Source organism: Ornithodoros turicata, chromosome 3, assembly GCF_037126465.1.
Source record: "Ornithodoros turicata isolate Travis chromosome 3, ASM3712646v1, whole genome shotgun sequence".
Classification (NCBI taxonomy): domain Eukaryota; kingdom Metazoa; phylum Arthropoda; class Arachnida; order Ixodida; family Argasidae; genus Ornithodoros; species Ornithodoros turicata.
Window position 1 is genome coordinate 10,561,627 of NC_088203.1, and position 18,791 is coordinate 10,580,417.

The 18,791-nt window shown below is 48.8% G+C and overlaps 2 protein-coding genes across 4 annotated transcripts in view; both read right to left on the reverse strand.

The window, feature by feature from the left end:
• LOC135388041 (uncharacterized) overlaps nt 1-9,954 on the reverse strand; it is a 45,525-nt gene extending 35,571 nt beyond the window's left edge. For both annotated transcript variants that reach the window (XM_064617326.1, XM_064617325.1), the window contains exon 1: nt 9,818-9,954. In XM_064617326.1, coding sequence (XP_064473396.1) covers nt 9,818-9,824 — 7 coding nt within the window. In that variant the 5' untranslated portion in view covers nt 9,825-9,954. The remainder of the gene's footprint in view (nt 1-9,817) is intronic.
• Nucleotides 9,955-11,247: 1,293 nt separating this feature from the next.
• On the reverse strand, nt 11,248-18,791 carry LOC135389891 (zinc finger protein 555-like). 2 transcript variants are annotated; one of them, XM_064619945.1, is made up of 5 exons: nt 18,476-18,791; nt 14,234-14,332; nt 12,974-13,161; nt 12,733-12,885; nt 11,248-12,270 (listed from the first exon to the last, which is right to left on the reverse strand). In XM_064619945.1, the coding sequence occupies exons 3-5, from the start codon at nt 13,115-13,117 to the stop codon at nt 11,365-11,367; spliced, it is 1,203 nt and encodes a 400-aa protein (XP_064476015.1). In that variant the 5' UTR covers nt 13,118-13,161; nt 14,234-14,332; nt 18,476-18,791; the 3' UTR covers nt 11,248-11,364. The 2 variants fall into 2 exon arrangements, with proteins under 2 accessions (XP_064476015.1, XP_064476014.1); XM_064619944.1 differs by lacking the exon at nt 14,234-14,332 and having other exon boundaries at nt 18,476-18,788.

The following is an 18,791-nucleotide window of genomic DNA, read 5'->3' on the forward strand; positions in this document are numbered from 1 at the left end:
AGTGGCTGCCCATGCGGCTGACGGTGGCTGGTCTCCATGGCTACGACCGCAAAAAGCACGTTCGAGATTAGCTACAGCACGATCCTCATTGGCTGCCTCTTATGTCGGGTACGCAAGCTCTCTGTGGGTGCGTTTTTTTATTCTACCCGGGTAACCCCCGGGTTACGCACCACGTGACCCTAGTGAGATGTCACGTGACCTGTGGGTAGGTACCCCCGTTTAGAAATTTTCGCCCATTACGAGTTACGCTAGTCTCAGCGAAAATGGCGGCAGAGGCAGACGACGTTTTTGATGAGGACATGATTGTAGGAGTTGCGGCACTTGTGCTGCTTGACGCATTTGACGAAGGAGAAGATGATGACTGTCACAGGGCGACAAGCTTGTTTTGTGGATTTTTGTTGTTTAACAGTTTTGGGTAAGTTAATTTAGAAGAACACACTCTGGTTCGGTGGGCCATGACATCTTCGGGATGCTCAGGTTTATGGCGTCCAGATGCTTGGTCAGACACGTAGAGGAACAGACCCCGTTGAGAAACCCGACACTTCGACGCGAGTGTGTTTGCGCCCTCCGGGTTGTTCTTGGTACCCCGCGGTGCGATCAGTGCTGCTGCTTTCGCGTTGTTCGGACCGAGTACATTAACCAGATGCCACGTGTTGTAGTCTTTAATTTTGTTTGGTTGTTTTGCTGAAGCCAGGGACTTGGGAGTCGTCTTCACACTGATGCATTGACAGAAGAAAATTATTGTTTTTGCGTAAAATGGCAGCTGTGTTTCGTGACAGAGGCGTGGTGACCTTTTCTCAGAAAAAGGGGGGATGCTCCGTGCAGTGACATTTGGGAACCCCGTTTCCTGAGGTAATATAAGGGGTAACTGAGGGAAAGTGGGGCAGTCGTCGCAAGGTGGTCAGTTAAGAGCAGGTCCCCCAAGGTCGCCATTTTCCCATGTATTTGTTCCTATCCCGATGCGTGCAATGCCGGAGGCCGCCCTTAGATACCCCATTGTTACCAGACGTTGGCTTGCGTTTGATTGTAGCGCGCTAAAGATCCAGTTGAAGCACAATCCAAGCCAGGTCAAGTCACCGAAGGAGAAATGGACGACTGCGCCTGCGGCGCCTGGTGTACGACAGGTACACTATGTGATGCATGCAGCCGTGCACTAGATCCTTCCGATCGCTCAATACGTTCAAAAACGGGACCAAAAAGTGAAACACGACACAGAAAGTTGTTATACGCGTTGTATTTGGACATATAAAGACTAGATTCATTCGCAGAAACAACAAAAACATTTTGCCGCTAAACTTAGCGCGCTGAAGTGATCCGGAACGGCAACAGTGGGGTATCTAGTGGCGGCCTTCTTCGTTGCACGCTTTTCCGAGGTGAGTTTGGGGGACCTGGTTAAGAGTCCCAGCGAGAGAGTGGTGGGGAAGTTAGAGGAGTGGCGGCAATGTACTGCAGGTGGACGATGATACAAGTTAGAAATGTGTGTGAAAGCTGACTGAGTTCGGCAAGTGTTGTGACGCGTGTGAGTGAAGCGACGACTCAAGGGACCCACCGAGAACCACCGTCGGAAGTAGGCAGCGATTGACCCCCTCCAAGACATCGCAGAACTGAGCTAAGTGTGACTGTTTGGTTTGAAGTGGTACTGGCTCTGTGTAATCTCAGTTTTTGCAACATTATTGTAGCATGAGTAAATATGTTGTTGATTGTAGTTCTGTGTACGTGTGCAATCGTTCAGCCACTGACTGCAGCCGCTTGACCCGCTGAGTCCGAATCATAATTAGTCACGGAGTTCCAGACATTACTCGGTATCGTCACCCGAACCCGTGACAATTAACTGGCGTCCGCGACAGGACTCAGCGACAGTCGTATTTAGAAGCGGTTACGTGGGTGAGCGAGCGTACAGGTCGAAAACGTAAGGTGTACGGCATGGATTTGCACGAGCTGATAGCCGTCGGAAAAGAGCTAGGTCTTCAGGGAGCCGCGCTGAAGGAATGGGTAGAGAAAGAACAGAGGGAAAGAAGGGCTCAGGAACGGGAGCTGTTGAAAGAGCAGGCGCTTGCACGAGAGCAGGAACAGGTACGCGAAAACGAAGCGGCGAAAGCTAGAGCCGAAGAAGCAAAGGCTAGGGCTGAGGAGGCAAAACAGTTAGCAGAAGAAGAACGGCGAACTATAGAGATGAAGATCAGGCTACAGGAACTGCAGAATCAGGGTTCAGGCGCGACAGCGACGAACGCTGCACGCGAGGTCGGTAACACACTACCGGTTACACCGCACCGTTGGCTTGCGCCGTTCGACGAAAGACGTGATGATCTCGACGCGTATCTGCTACGTTTTGAACGCCTAGCGACGGGACAACGGTGGCCTAAAGAGCAGTGGGCGACGGCGCTCAGTGTCTGCCTTAGCGGCGACGCACTGGGAGTCTTCGCCCGACTTTCTCCGGAAGACTCAGCCGAGTACGATAAAGTGAAGAAAGCGCTGCTCCAAAGGTTCCGACTGACCGCAGAGGGATTCAGGGAGAAATTTCGCAGCGGGAAGCCGATGGACGGAGAGACGGGCACCCAATTCGCAGCGAGGCTCAGCAATCTCTTTGATCGCTGGATAGATTTGTCGGAAACGAAGCGCGACTATGTGACCCTCCGCGATCTGTTACTGTCAGAGCAGTTCGTCAAAGGATGCCAGCCCAAGTTGGCAATGTTCCTGCGGGAACGAAAAACAGAGTCACTGGCAGACCTGACTGCACTTGCGGACCGATACTTAGAGGCTCAGGGGCAGAACCATCTAGGAAGGGATAGAAGCGAGAGCACGGAAGCAGGAGGGGAAATTCGACGAGGTACAGCCACGAAACCCGCTCGTGAGCGAGAAGAAGTACGAAACGGAAGGGGGTGCTACCTTTGCAGTAAGTTAGGACATGTCGCGGCAGAGTGTCGGTCACGCCCAGGAAGGCCTCATAGTATAACATGTTTCACATGTGGGAGGACCGGGCACACATCAAGGAACTGCTCAGGAAAGGCCGCGGCTAAGCCGCAAGCATCATGTGTCGTAGTGCCGACACGCAAGGGAGACAGCTTCGTAGAGGATTGTATCGAGGAGGGATACGTAGAACTGAAAAACGGAGTAAAGGTGCCAGTTGTCAATGCGTTTGTGTCACCGAAGGCGCCCTGCCGAGTAGATGGGATGCCAGTGGTCACGGGGAAGATGGGTAATCGCCGGGTCTCGGTCCTGCGCGATACTGGGAGCAATACCGTCATCATACGGAAAGCGCTGGTAGAAGAAGAGTGTTTGACAGGGGAAGTGAATCCTGTTTATCTTGTTGACGGCACTGTGAAGTGCCTACCGGAGGCGAGGATATCCGTCCAGACGCCATTTTACAGCGGAGTTCTGACAGCAAAATGCATGGATAACCCCCTCTATGACGTCACCTTAGGGAACATTCCGAACGTACGGGAGCCAAGTGATCCAGACCCCAACTGGGAAGAGGTCGGCACCGACTACGAAGACGGGAAGGCGAACCCCGGAAGTAGCGAAGAAAGCGGAGAACTTAGTGCGGCAGTACAGACGAGGCGACAAAGCAAGGAGAACCCGCAAGGGAAGAGAGAAAGACCCCCGCTGCGAGTACCTGAGATAGAAGGATGGCCATCCCAACCGGGAGAAATCGGAAAGGAACAACGAGAAGATGACATGCTGCGATGCTGTTTTGAAAGGATAGGACAGGATCTAAAATGCCGCAACGCAAACCACACTTACGAGTTCACAGTCAGGAAGGGGATCCTGTACAGGATTTACAGGATGGGCGCCGGGAAAGAGTTTCAACAAATGGTTGTACCAAGGAAGTTTCGGGAAGCCGTGATGAAGCTTGCGCATGAAGGAATCATGTCTGGACACCAAGGAGGTCAGAAGACGACGGACAGAGTCCGGACAGATTTTTTTTTTGGCCTGGAATTCAAGCAGACGTAAAGAGATTCGTGAAGTCGTGCGACCAGTGCCAGCGGACGACGCCCCGAGGGAAAGTGACCAAGGTACCCTTAGGAAGGATGCCGACCATTGAAACACCATTTCACCGTGTCGCAGTTGATCTCATCGGCCCGATCTCGCCCGCCACCACAAAGGGGAATCAGTATATCCTCACCATGGTGGATTACGCGACGCGCTACCCCGACGCAGTAGCCTTGCCGGGCATCACGACGGAACGGGTTGCGGAGGGTCTCATCGAGATGTTTACGAGGACAGGAGTGCCGAGGGAGATTCTCAGCGACCGGGGACCCGCTTTCATTTCGGAAGCCATGCAGGAAGTGAGTCGCCTGCTGTCACTGAAGCAATTACACAGTTCACCATACCACCCAATGGGAAATGGGTTGGTAGAAAGATTTAACGGAACGATTAAGACAATGCTCAAACGCATGTGTGAGGAGAGGCCGAAGGACTGGGATCGGTACTTATCGCCCTTGCTATTTGCGTATAGGGAGGTACCCCAGGCAAGTTTGGGCTTCTCCCCCTTCGAACTGTTGTACGGGCGGCATGTACGAGGCCCATTATCTGTCTTGCGCGAGTGGTGGACTAATGAGGAAATCGAACACGATGTAAAGACGACGTACGAACACGTGTTCGAGCTGCGCAATAAACTGGAAGAGACATGCAAGATAGCGCATGAAGAGCTGGAACGAGCGGGCGCAAGGTACCGCCAGCAATACAACAAAAGGGCTCGCCAGCGACCAATGGAAGTGGGACAAAGGGTCCTAATTCTCCTGCCGACGGACCACAATAAGTTGCTCATGCACTGGAAAGGTCCCTACCCCATCGTCGGAAGGAAAGGCGAAGCAGACTACGCAGTAGATCTCGGACACGGGACGAAGGTATTCCATGCGAACATTTTGAAAAGATACGAAGAAAGAGACGCTGACGTAACGGAACCAGGGAAGACGACTGTGTGCAGCGTCGTATCCATAGAGGAAAGTGAAAGGGAGGACACTGTCCCCATGCTGAGTCTTGAACAGAAGGAGGACTACAAAGACGTGGTACTATCGGACGGGCTGACTGAGGAGCAGCGGAATGACGCGAGTGAGCTGATGCTCGAGTATGAAATGATCCTGTCAGATGTTCCCGGCCGCACAGAGTTGGCGACATGCAGCCTGGAAATGACCGCGCACAGACCGGTGCACACGAAACAGTACCCACTGCCGTTTGCGGTGCGGAAGACGGTGGAGGAGGAAGTGCAGAAAATGCTCAACATGGGCATCGTTGAGAAATCTAGCTCCCCATACAATTCGCCGGTGCTTGTAGTGCGGAAGGCAGACAACAGCCACCGATTATGCATTGATTTTCGGAGGCTGAACGCCATGTTGAAAGCAGATGCAGAGCCGATCCCGCGGCCCGATCACATGTTCGCAGACATCGGGAGAAAGAAGTACTTCACGAAGCTCGATTTCACAAAGGGATATTGGCAGGTCCCGCTTGATGATGAATCAAAGGTGAAAACAGCTTTCGCGACGGAATCGGGCTTGTACCAATTCCGGTACATGCCGTTCGGTCTGAAGACTGCTTCTGCCGTGTTCACGAGACTTATGCGGAAACTTTTCGATGATCTACCAGATGTTCGCTATTACTATGATGATGTCCTGGTCGCGAACGACACATGGAGCGAACATATCGCGACGCTTCGAGAAGTGTTTCGGCGAATCCGCGATGCCGGGCTGACTGTGCGCCCTGCCAAGTGTGAGATAGGACAGGAGGAAGTGAATTTCCTGGGACACTGTGTTGGAAAGGGAAGAGTTGCCCCCCTGACGACGTTGATCGAGAAGATTCAGAACGCCACGCGACCAAGGACGAAGAAGCAAGTGAGATCTTTCCTTGGGCTAACCGGCTATTATAGAGATTTTATTCCCGGGTATGCGGAAGTATCGGCGCCACTCACAAACTTGACGAAGAAGGGAACGAGCAACCAGGTGGTGTGGGAAGAGGCTCACGAGAAAGCGTTCCACAATCTGAAACGACTGCTGACAGAAGCTCCAATTTTGAGACTTCCCGATCTGAATAAAGACTTCGTGTTAAGAACCGACGCATCTGAGCAGAGCATCGGGGCTATTCTTCTGCAGGAGCACGATGGCTTGTTACACCCGGTGGCATACGCTAGTAGGAAGCTCTTACCCAGGGAAGCGGCGTACGCCACAATTGAACGAGAAGGCCTTGCCCTCATCTGGGGCATTTGCCGGTTCCACACCTATCTGTATGGAAAGTCCTTCGTCCTACAGACCGATCACGAGCCGCTTCTCCATATCAACCGAAAGCGACACGCGAACGCACGAGTGATGCGGTGGAGTCTCCAACTCCAGGAATACAACTTCCGGGTGGAATACGTAAGGGGAAGTGATAATGTCGGAGCCGATTATCTGAGCCGAATGTGAAATGTGCTTTTACTGTATTGTTTGCGTGAGTTTGCAGTGATCTGTCACGCTGGTATTATACACGTCTGTGTGTTATATAGACATATGTGTATGTGTTCGCCATAGTGTTCTACGTGATAAGATCTAATGATGTACCATTGAGGCTATGATTTGATTGTACAATATGGTGCGTCGTGCCCTGAACAATCAATTGTACAAGTTTCGTTGTGCTATGCGGTATACCATTCAGAGATGTTTTGAATATTGGTTTGTAGCTGTGAGACGTTTGCATAGTATTGTATAATGTTCTTAATAATGTCGTGTCAATAGTGTAGGGTCGTCGTGTCACCTTGACAGATATCGTGCATTAGAGGTTACGTAATTTTGTTTTGAACGTACCCGTGCTAGTTGTACTCTGAGTGTGGATATTTGTAGTGTGTGAAAGTGTGTCGGATATTATGCAGAAAACTTTTGTCTTGCCCTGTTTGTGGGTTTTGCAATGTTATTTTATAATATTCTTAGCGATGGGGTCGTGTCACAGGGCGACAAGCTTGTTTTGTGGATTTTTGTTGTTTAACAGTTTTGGGTAAGTTAATTTAGAAGAACACACTCTGGTTCGGTGGGCCATGACATCTTCGGGATGCTCAGGTTTATGGCGTCCAGATGCTTGGTCAGACACGTAGAGGAACAGACCCCGTTGAGAAACCCGACACTTCGACGCGAGTGTGTTTGCGCCCTCCGGGTTGTTCTTGGTACCCCGCGGTGCGATCAGTGCTGCTGCTTTCGCGTTGTTCGGACCGAGTACATTAACCAGATGCCACGTGTTGTAGTCTTTAATTTTGTTTGGTTGTTTTGCTGAAGCCAGGGACTTGGGAGTCGTCTTCACACTGATGCATTGACAGAAGAAAATTATTGTTTTTGCGTAAAATGGCAGCTGTGTTTCGTGACAGAGGCGTGGTGACCTTTTCTCAGAAAAAGGGGGGATGCTCCGTGCAGTGACATTTGGGAACCCCGTTTCCTGAGGTAATATAAGGGGTAACTGAGGGAAAGTGGGGCAGTCGTCGCAAGGTGGTCAGTTAAGAGTCCCAGCGAGAGAGTGGTGGGGAAGTTAGAGGAGTGGCGGCAATGTACTGCAGGTGGACGATGATACAAGTTAGAAATGTGTGTGAAAGCTGACTGAGTTCGGCAAGTGTTGTGACGCGTGTGAGTGAAGCGACGACTCAAGGGACCCACCGAGAACCACCGTCGGAAGTAGGCAGCGATTGACCCCCTCCAAGACATCGCAGAACTGAGCTAAGTGTGACTGTTTGGTTTGAAGTGGTACTGGCTCTGTGTAATCTCAGTTTTTGCAACATTATTGTAGCATGAGTAAATATGTTGTTGATTGTAGTTCTGTGTACGTGTGCAATCGTTCAGCCACTGACTGCAGCCGCTTGACCCGCTGAGTCCGAATCATAATTAGTCACGGAGTTCCAGACATTACTCGGTATCGTCACCCGAACCCGTGACAATGACGAAGGAAGAAAAAGGCATGCATCCAACGAAACAACAGTCGTGCTAAAGCCACCGAAATATGCTCGGAATCCGAAAGTTAAAAGACGCGGGACTCTCACTCGACGTCGTGTGACGTCATAACCCTCTGCCACCCACCTGCTGACTTGGGTCAGTGAGAGTAGGTACCCGGAGTCACCCTCGAGCGACGAGAGTTGAATTTTCCCAGGCAGGTTATGACGTCACTTCCGTCACCCTCGATTTTTCGCCCAGTAAGGGTTACCCCCGAGTTACCCGGGTAGAATAAAAAACGGACCCTGTATCTACACTCTAAAAACAGAACTTCACCGCATAGCACGCTGTACGCCAACCATTGCCAAGAATGATCTAGGAATGAATGAGTTAAATCTTCTGATTGGGCGTACGCCTTTTTGTGGCAATCATCACATATCCAAATTGCCACAAAAAGACCTACGCCCACCTCTCTTCGAATCAGTAGCGATAACCCTATCATTCTTTGCAATGGTTGGCGCATAGCGTGCTATGCGGTGAACTCCTGTTTTTAGAGCGTGCGTCAACCATTGTCGCGAATGATATGGTTATCGCTTCCGATTCGAAGAGAGAGGGAGGCGTACGCTTTTTTGTGGCAAATTGGGTATGCGAAAATTGCGACAAAAAGGCGCACGCCCCCCTCTCTCTTCGCCCCCCTTCTATAACGCTATCATTCGCGGCACTGCTTGGAGCACAGCGTCCTATGCGGTGAAGTTCTCAGAGTGTAGGTGATGTTGGCCGATGCAGGCTACAAACAAGCTATGCAAACATCCTGGCGTCGGCACCTTTTTTTGTGTGTGTGATTCGTTTCATGTAGCAGATTTCGCTCTTTAATCTGCTTTTGAAATAGTAAAAACGCTCTTTTTTTTTTCGATTTTTCCACGTATTTAGGTTGTGTGAAACTCCTGCTTTCACTCTGCGTAGTTTTTGAGACAACGTACGACCATTAATGTAGTTCTCCTTTAAGCTTGATTTGAAATCCCGGTCAAACAAAACGGTGTAAACGTGCGGTCGTCGTCCATTGGGCCCCTGGAGTCCTGGACTATGAATGATGGGAACGACAAGACATCGGATGAGACTAGAAAATAGATCAACATATACAGGGTGTTTCAGTTAAATCCCCGGGCTAAATAATTCGCGAACCGGTGCACCAATCGAATAACTTTCTTTTTTACAAGTATCTGTCCAATACCGCTTACAAGATGCGCACCGCGTGAATGAGCGGGAGGCGCTCATTATTTAAATAAAAATGCAAATGAGTTTCGTAAAAAAGCGTAACTTCTAAAGCAGGGCGCTGTCGGTATTAAAATGGGTACTACCCCTTTTGGGACCTTCAGTGGACACCTTTCAGAGAAAAATCTGCCACCGAAGCGGGTCATTTGTTGCAGTAATTAATTGGTTTCGGTTTACGTATTTTTGTCGCGGCTGGTCGCGGCGAAGCGCAAAAAGACGCTCTTTCACTCCCTTATCCATCAATGAATTACGTCCTTACACCAATGAATTACACCAATGAATTACGTCCTCGGACTCCTCGGACGTTACGTCCTTAACACTAACAATGTTTCTTGCTCCAGTAATGTGCTGCTTTTAAATTCGAACGAGCACTCATTGCGCTGCAAATTGTCCGCAAACCGCTCCGAATGTTAACGGATGCACATTGTCGTCAGAATCAGCAGTAACGCTATCGGTGTCAACTCAGGGGAACGAACCGTAAACAGGTTCAGCTAAAATTAATTCGTAACTGCGCCAAATGAATTCTCTAATAGCAACCGCTGCTCGTTCGTTTCGTCTCTCTTCAACCTTTCCTGAATTGTACAGGGTGTCGTAACCACTGCACCAAACGTATAGCGTATACAGCGAATACACGTGTTGTTAGTTCTACTGCTGAATACGATGCTTACCATACATTACGATGATGTATGATGTTGAAAGCCTTGTAGGATTTCTGACGAAAGACGAAGACAGAACAGGTTAGCTGAGCTGAGGAAGTGTTCAAATCGGCCTGGAGGTTCAAAGTGACTTGGAACAGCAAGGTCTCGAGATGTCGTCTTCTTCACGCTGCACGAACACATGCACGAACCGCGTGACGCTGCAGCGACCAATCACTTCTTCTCACAACTATACAACGTAAAACTATTATTAAGAAACCTATAGTAGATGATCGTACTCCCTCTTGCCCAGAAGTCCGACGCCTGTACTAAGTATAGGTCGGTTTGCGCGTAACACCATAGGGCTGTTGGTGCCCGAAACCCCTTAATGTCCGGTTGCCTTCTGGCCTAGGTGCAAGGTAGATAGATATCCCGCAGCACTTTGGTGGATCAAGTTGGAAAACACCGGTCTTAAATCCTCTTCCAGCGAAAAAGTAAATGAAAATGTTATGGTCCATCGTTAGGTTTTTCTTCCTTTGGCAGCCTCTATAGTTTGCCTTATAGTTTGCCTTATATCCTTATAGTTTTACGCGACCAGTTGAATATTCCAACCGAATATAAGTAACTGAGTACGTGCATTATCTGACATTAATTATCTAATCTGATTAGATTAGATAATAGATATTAACAGATTATCTAGATTATTATCTTGTATCTTGAGTGAAATAACCGATGCATTTTCGCAGACGTACTTTTATCTGTGACTCTGTTATACTTCGCTCTTTTTCTCCGTATAAAAAAAGAAAAAGAAAACGAAAACACGACCGACAACGGTCCTCAACAGGGCCATTTCCTTTGTGGCTGAAGAAGAAGAAGGTAGTGCAATTCGCTTAGGCGACCTGACCTGAGTGCTTTGCAATACTTGGCAACCAACTATATACAATGTGGAGCAGGTGCTAGTGCCACAATGATTTTCGAGAACAACCCCAGAAGAAATTTGGAAGGAGTTGTCTCAACGGCCGTACAGCCGTATAGCTTTCAGTAGTATATAGCTCCTGTTCCTCCAGAGATTCTTTTTTTTATCTTAAATTTGTCGTATCGCGTAGGCACCGAGAAAATGCCATGCGGATACAGTATCTTGCAAACTGTGGACTACTTTTTCAAAGTGGAGTACAAAGTGAGGAACACCGTTTCAAGCGCACCCGTCGAAGTTTACGCCACACCTTCTCGTGTCACGTTTCCACGCTCCATCTTTTTGCACGGGCCTTACCTGGCAGAATAAACCTTCAGTCCTGACGCACCTGACGCAATACGTCGTCACACTGTGCAGACAAACGTACCTTACCTGTAACATCACGGTACCATTATTTTTTATCCAGCAGTCGTGGTGCGCACGTCTTTACCTTAGCCGCTACAACATCTCAAAACATACCTCAATACTACAGCTCAATCTCATCCCTTGGTGACGCGTCACAATTTCATGTATTTCCATATATTACATTTCTTTGAAAACACTAAATAGTTAAAAACAGAGAAATCAAAACCCTACAATCACGCACTTCTTCGTGTGAAAGGAACGTTCACTTGTGCTTGGCTCGCACGTGGTTGGCCAGATTATGCTTCCACTTAAACGCTTCTCCGCAGAGCTCGCACTTAAAGGGCCGTTCCTCGCTGTGCGTCTTCATGTGGTCGCCGACCTTATGCTTCCACCTGAACGCCTTCCCGCACACTTCACATTTGAACAGCTTTTCCTCCACATGCACGTGCATGTGTTGATGCAGCTGTGAGAGACCATGAAAGGATTTCTCGCACACCGGGCATTCCCGATCTTTCTTGCGGACGTGCATTCTCTCCATATGGAGGACGTATCCCCTGAGGCTGAAGAAGTGCCTCCCGCAGATGCAACAGGTATTCGTAGGTTCGTCGGTGTGACGCCGCATGTGCGTCTCTAAGTTTCGGAGATCTATGTTCGCACCACACACCTGACAGTCTCTGTGTTCGCGCACGCGTTTTATGCCCAAATGTATGGAAGCAATATGCTTTTTCAGGAGCCCTCTCATACTGTATCCTTTGCCGCACACCTTACAAACGTGCGGTTTCTCGCCCGTGTGGCGAAAGTAATGGTACCTGATTCCCTCCTTTCCGAACATCTGGAAGCACACCTCGCAACGTTCTTTCTCGACGATTCCATCGTGTCTCAGCCTATGCGCGTGCAGACGTTCTCTGTACAGGGTGGTGAAGTCGCACAGTTCACATCGAAAAATCCGGGCCAGCGACGTGTGAGCTCGCGTGAAGTGGGTGATGAAGCGGTGAGATGCCTTAAAGCTGGCCGGACACTTTGGGCAGATGAACTGGTGCACAGTGGTGTGGGACGCGAAGTGGTAGCGAAGGGAACGTTTGTCTCTCTTGACGACGCCGCAGATCATGCACTGCATTTTTCCGTCAGCAGTGCGGCAGTTCCTGAAGAAGGCTGGGTCGGTTGGCCCCTGCATGGACATTACAGGTCTTTGGCATGGACCTTGAGAGTGTACAGCTCAGATCAGAATTAACTCGAACGACATTCCGGCCTGCAGGCCCTTGTGGCGCTTAACTCAAGTAACGGCGGAGTGTGAAACAGACGTGACCGCTGTTGTGAAGGCGTTGTTTTCTGCTATATACGCGCTGCCAGGGTGGCTCTCTTCCCGCTTCGACTTGAAGCTGTTCAAGCTAACATTGGTGCGAGCCGTACACTTGATTGACATGGTTGGAACATGCATTTTGTCTATAAACTGTGCTATAATGTAGACATCCTCATCTTCATCATCATCTCTCACTTACCTACAAATGGCACTGGGGCAGCGCCCAGCCTGCTGGCCGGCATCAGCCCCATCTCATCATCGTATCTTTATGTGTGTGTGTAGACATTAGTTTATTACTAGACTAGTAATTATAAGAAAGCATGCACGTACGGGATCATGTGACGCCATATGCTTTCGGAGTGCCCGCCAGTGTGTGAATGTTTGTCCACACACGACGCATTCGCTAGGAAAGCCCCGCAATTCAGTGTCTACAGAGGCTTCAGTGCTGTATCCAGTGCAGGTAACGCCTCTCTTGCTTGTGTGCTGCAATGCGTACATTGTGTTCAATGTCAATAACAGCGAAGTAACCGCATTTTACTAGTATTCCGCGTCAACAGCGAGGAAAACTTACCGCTTCGTTATGGGAGGCCACATCGTGGACTAACAGCTGACCGACATCTGGTAAGCAGGAATCGTAGGTCGAGCCTCTGTGAGGATTTGCAGCCTGCAGCCCATCGCGACCGCTTGTGTGTCCACCTTCAGTGTTCGATGTCATGATAGTCTTGTGTGCCAGATGCTGAGCAGGTGCAGTGTTGACAGCTGAAAGAACAGATTGTAAGAGAGTGAAAACATAGAATGTGGACACAGTAAGAGCCTCATGTCAGCATTCCCGCTCCTGCTAACGCCGCTACCCATGCCATTCTTCAAATAGGGAGTATAAGGGGGTACATGTAAGGGAGTACATGGAGGTGAGTCAGCCCATTTGTGTGGCGACAAGCTGCACGTGCCGCGGGGTAGGACTGCGGATAATCTCGACCGCCCGGGATTCTTTTTCACGTGCGCCGGAAATCTCCGACACATGGTGCTGGAAGCAATGTTTTACCTCCCCAACATTGCTGCCGTCATCGGCCAGGATCGAACCGGCGATCTTGAGCTCAGCAAGTCCAGATATGTCGTTTGATTGTACACAGTTGTATTTGGAAGTTACAGTGAGCACTCGATTCATGAACCCTCGGTTTACGATAGTTTTTCCATGTAGCTTCCCGCTCATGAATCGATGCGTTCATTTAAGTGTGTGCCAAGGGCAATAAATTTCACCAAGCGGAACATCGTATAGTTTTTTTAGATGACCAAGACAAACGGACGGGTCGTTCGCATCCGATTTCGGTTTCAGGAATTGACCTATAACCGACTGGCGGACTCCACAAGCCCTCACTTCTAACAGACTTGTGCCCGTTACTAAAAAAAAGCAATCGATTACCGTTACTTCTACGGAAAAAAGTAATCGATTACCCTTACCAATTACTACACTCCAAATGTATCTGAGTAACGAGTAGAAAAGTAACGCGTATACTCAGGTCCTTTCTCTGCATTCACGCAAATTATACCAGTCTTCGTGCGCCTCAGAAAAGAAGAAGAAAAAAAAAGTTTCGACAGCAGAACAGCTGAAATAACACGAAAAACAAAAACGCATAAGACCAGTAGATCTGTACGTCTACTGTACTTATCGCTCGGGAAAACGTTGACCCTAGAGTCACTAAATAATATTCAGTGACTCTAGTTTACTCGTTTGTGGAAGAACATTGCATGGAACTTCCCCATGACTCACTAAGCCTTTAAAGCTTCAGGTACTACCACCACGCTGGTGTAGAAAGGGATTAGGGAGAGAGACCCTGAAAGTCCGGAACGCTATTACAATGACCTCCGCTTGCTATAGCAGAACGGCCAACAAAGGCTGACCGCACGACCGGCTTGACCTTGGGCAGAACATCTGAAAGATAAATTAATCTCTGCTAGAAAAGTAATCAATTACTGAGTAATCGATTGTTCGGAAAAGTAATTGATTACTCCAAAAATTACTTTGACAATAATTTAACTGATTACTCGAAAAATTACTCAAAAAAGTAATTGATTACAAGTAATGCAATTACTAGTAACACGTTACGCACAAGTCAGCTTCTAGATAGCCACAACAAACAAACCCTTGCTAAATGGGGAAAGTCGGTCGTGTGTTCTTCTCGTCCTGTTTTTTCCCTCAAACTCAAGGCAATGTTTACATCAAGTCATCACAAGCTAGCCGGCCTGCTCCTGTTATATCTTCATCGAGATCAGCAAGTTTTGGTGCATGCAAGAATCGGTGTCCTCGATCGCTTGGCAGAAGTGAAACAGGAAGTTACGAAACGCTGACCACACGACAGCACTGGACAAAAAAATTTAATTACAAACAATTGGCTACGAATTTAATAGATACATTTTTCACTGTCACTCTGGGCGTTATATGCGAGCCTGGTTGACATCACGTGTGTGGTGCACCTGCAGATAATATTACGGGCAGGAAAAATGGGAGCGTCCGCGGTCATCCGGATCTTGAATCACATCAATTACAAAGCTCGTGCAACACGTCGCTATAATGAAATTAAACATCATCATGTTGATGCGACCCACTCAGTAAGTAAGATGTAAGTTATCGTAAATTAGGAACAGTTAAACATGTTTAAAATGCATGTAATATCGAAAATATAATTATCAAGTGGAGCAGGTCTAGTGTAGTGTGGCCATGCGCCGCACGTTGGTTCTCAGCCTTTCACTGCAACATCGCCATTCCGGTCGCCCATAGAGAGTGGGTTCCACACCTGTTACATGAAAATTTGGCCCATGCTGAAAAATGTGAGCGGGTAAGCGCACGCAGCGCTCCGGCCACGCTCCGCCCACCACAGCAGCCCTCCACCCGAGCGTCGCCAGCCGGGCACGGGAAAAAGTACACGAACGAAGTCGGCCCAGGCTGAAAAATTTGAGAGGGTAAGCGGACACGCAGCCCTCCCCCCGCCGATAAGCGCGCTGACAACCCTCCGCACACGGCCGCGCAGGGAAAAATACGCGAAGGACTCAGGGCAGTGCCTATAGGGTTCCATGGAACGTACTCGCCCCCGGTCTCCCTCGGCCAGACACAGTACTACTCAGAGTCACTCCCTTTGGGAGCGCAGGAGTCGCGACTCAACGCACCCATTGGGGTTCGAGCATGACGTCACGAATCGTACTAATCGGGAGGAGGTGCATTCCTCCCGGCAAACGCTTGTCGTACAGCTACCGTAGCCACCGCCGCAGACGACAGCAACAGCTCCTATGAAAATGCGTAGGCTGATGATGGTGGTAAACTTTAGAGAGAAGAATCTCTCGAGGGACGTCTACCGCTTGTACAAAAATACTAAGGTAAGCTGAAGTACACAGTGCTGTAGAAATTAAGGAAGCAATAACAGGGGCGATGTGTAGCGCCGCCGCTAGCCTCCAAATGCGGCGCTGTGACGGGACCCATATATGACATGGTCCTATTAATAATCTAGTAGATCGTGGGCATACCCTTATCGCGGTATGTTTCACTATCAAGAGAAAGAGAGAGAGAGAGAAAAAAATTGTATTATCATTCGTTCAACGCCCTTCTACTACAAGACGTCGTTTTCGACACAACGAAGCGTGACAGTCATTTGCTTGCGATGTTTCGTTGCTATGCTGCCTGAGTCACTTCGTAAAACTCATTTTATGCTGAAAGATGGAAGTCACTGAAAAGATTAGCCAGCTGTAGGACTCGAACCCACATCTTCTGGATTGCCGGTCTAGGGCTCTACCAATTGAGCTAAGCTAACACACCTCCCCAGCGACTTCCAAGAGTGCGTCAGCTGAAGGGACAAACCAACCACTCTCTCACTCATCCCCCTTTCACTCTTACATTTTTCTCACTCATACACACAATCATACGGCGGGATCGACGCAAGCGGCAAGTGTTGAGCATGAGAGAACTGATGTTCTGAGGCTGGAACAACATAGAAAGGACAAATGCATACAAAGCGGCGTACCTTTGTATGTATTTGTCCTTTCTATGTTGATCCAGCCTCAGAACATCAGTTCTCTGATGTTCATTTTATGCGTTACGAGATGTTCATGTGACGAGGCAAAATATTCGCTCCCTATCGATAAAATTACGATTACGGAATTACGCTGACAGGTGTTGCTGTGAAAGAATGAAAACCTGCGCGGTGATGCCGGCAAAGTGTGGTATATCGATAGGATACGGGTCTCCGTGTAGTCAGAGTGCGTGTAGCTCGAGTAAGATGAGACTGCACGCCATCGATACACGGGAAACGAAATGACTCAGCGTGAGAACATGCACTTGGAATGTAAGCACGTGCAGCTCCGATCAACCTTAATAATAACACTGGAACAAAATGTGGCCTCGTTCCCGAGCGCGGTTACAGCATCCCTTGCGACATTCAGGAAATCTTCATTGAACAAAATTATTCTGTTAGTTTAACTCGAGGATTTTGTTCCCTTAACGTTCCCTCAGTGCCCCAAAGGGTGGCCGTTATCGCGCTGGGAAATGAGACTGAATTTTTTTCCAGCGTTATTATTAAGGTTGACCGGAGCTGTACAATAAAGTGGAGAGTATCTCAGGGAGATGTCGCTTGTGCTGTTCACGGCTAAACCCCCAATCTGGGGCAGATCCAGGATTTTACTGAAGACAGCATGGTCAGCATGCTAGACAAGCGATGTAAGGTCACTTAAACAGTATGTGACGCGAGAAATTGAGGAGGGGTCAGCACATCCGACCGCCCCTCTAGATCCGCCCCTGCCACCAAAGATATCATACCAATAATTTTTATTACAGATGCCTAAACATACATCGTATACAAGCGATGCCCATACATCAGCTACAGTCGGACCTCGTTTTACGAACCCTCGATATACGAATTCCCTCAACTTACGAACGGCTCCACAGGGAACCAAACTTTTTCCGTGTATTTTGACCTCGTTTTACGAACCCTCGATATCCGAACTATGAACGGATTATTAGGGAACGGACCCAAAGTAGCCAAGCCATTCTGACCTCGATATACGAACGGGCGTTATGAACGTACAGAGGACAGGCCAATGGGCCAGAGGATAATGAGTTCCTCAGTACATGCTGCCAAGGTCAAACATACAATCTCCCAATGCCACTACGTTCCACAAACATGATTCACCATTTCCTGAAAGAATAATTCCTGCGTTTACAGCCGAACGGTTGTGAGTTTGGACCAGGTCTCCGAGATGGAAACATCTTGAAAAAATGGCTAGGAAGCAAGCGAGCTGGTGAAGATGATGGATAATGTAAAAAACCCCGAGACTAAGGAACACGAAGGGACAGACACAAACACGAAGTCTGTGTCTGTTCGTGTCTGTTCGTGTTTGTGTCTGTCCCTTCGTGTTCCCTAGTCTCGGGGTTTTTTACATTATGGAAACATCTTGCCATTCCAAGAGAAGGCGTTCAGTCCTGACAGCCGGTGACAAGCGTGATATCTGCCGTTGGAAACAGTCTCATCCGCGCGCGATACGGTACTTTGAGGACCGGGTGGATGAGTCAAGTGTCAGACTTCTGTCATCTCTTCTAAACAGGATAGACCCTGCCGAAAGTATGGTGCAAAGCAGAATTACGCAGTATTTTCAAAAATAAAACTTATTCAAATCAATTTCCCGTGGTTTTGTGAGGTATTTGTGCACTGCACACCTCGGACCTCGATTTACGAATACCTCGATTTACGAACGATTTTCTGAGAAACGAAGGGTGTTCGTAATGCGAGGTTTGACTGTATATGCAAATTGTGCACGAAAAACGTCATTGCACACTCGTCGAAGCCTACACATACACATCAGGAGATTAAGGAACAAAATAGGCTCGTGGCTGCGTTCTTCACCTGACGTTCCGGCTCGGATATGACATGCCGTTTTGCAGCTGATAACGTCGTAGCAGATGTATTATAAGACACGGGAAAATACGGAACAAAGGCAACCGGAATGTGACGAATACGCGATCCGGAGAGCTATTCTTTTCTCGGGTAATTTTATCACTTCTGCGTGTCCTGAATGGAAGAAAGGAACTTACCATGGAGGAAGCTGCATCCACGATATTCTCTGCGCGGCAGCGACGCAGAACGAGCTCCACAAAGGGATTGGAACACGTTCTCGTTTCCGCTCTGAAACCTGCACTCCGTGGGAACCTGTATACCCCTGGCGGTTCACGTCCCTCTTCTTTCCCTCCCTCTCATTTTTGCAGCCCTTTCGTCGTGTGAGCAACACACATATATCCCACATTGGACACGCTCAGATTTAGCACTGGGAATGAGGCTTAGACGGAAGTGCAGTTGATGCAGCAACGGTTGTTTCGCCAGCCGCAAGGCTTCTGCCGTGGCGCACCGACC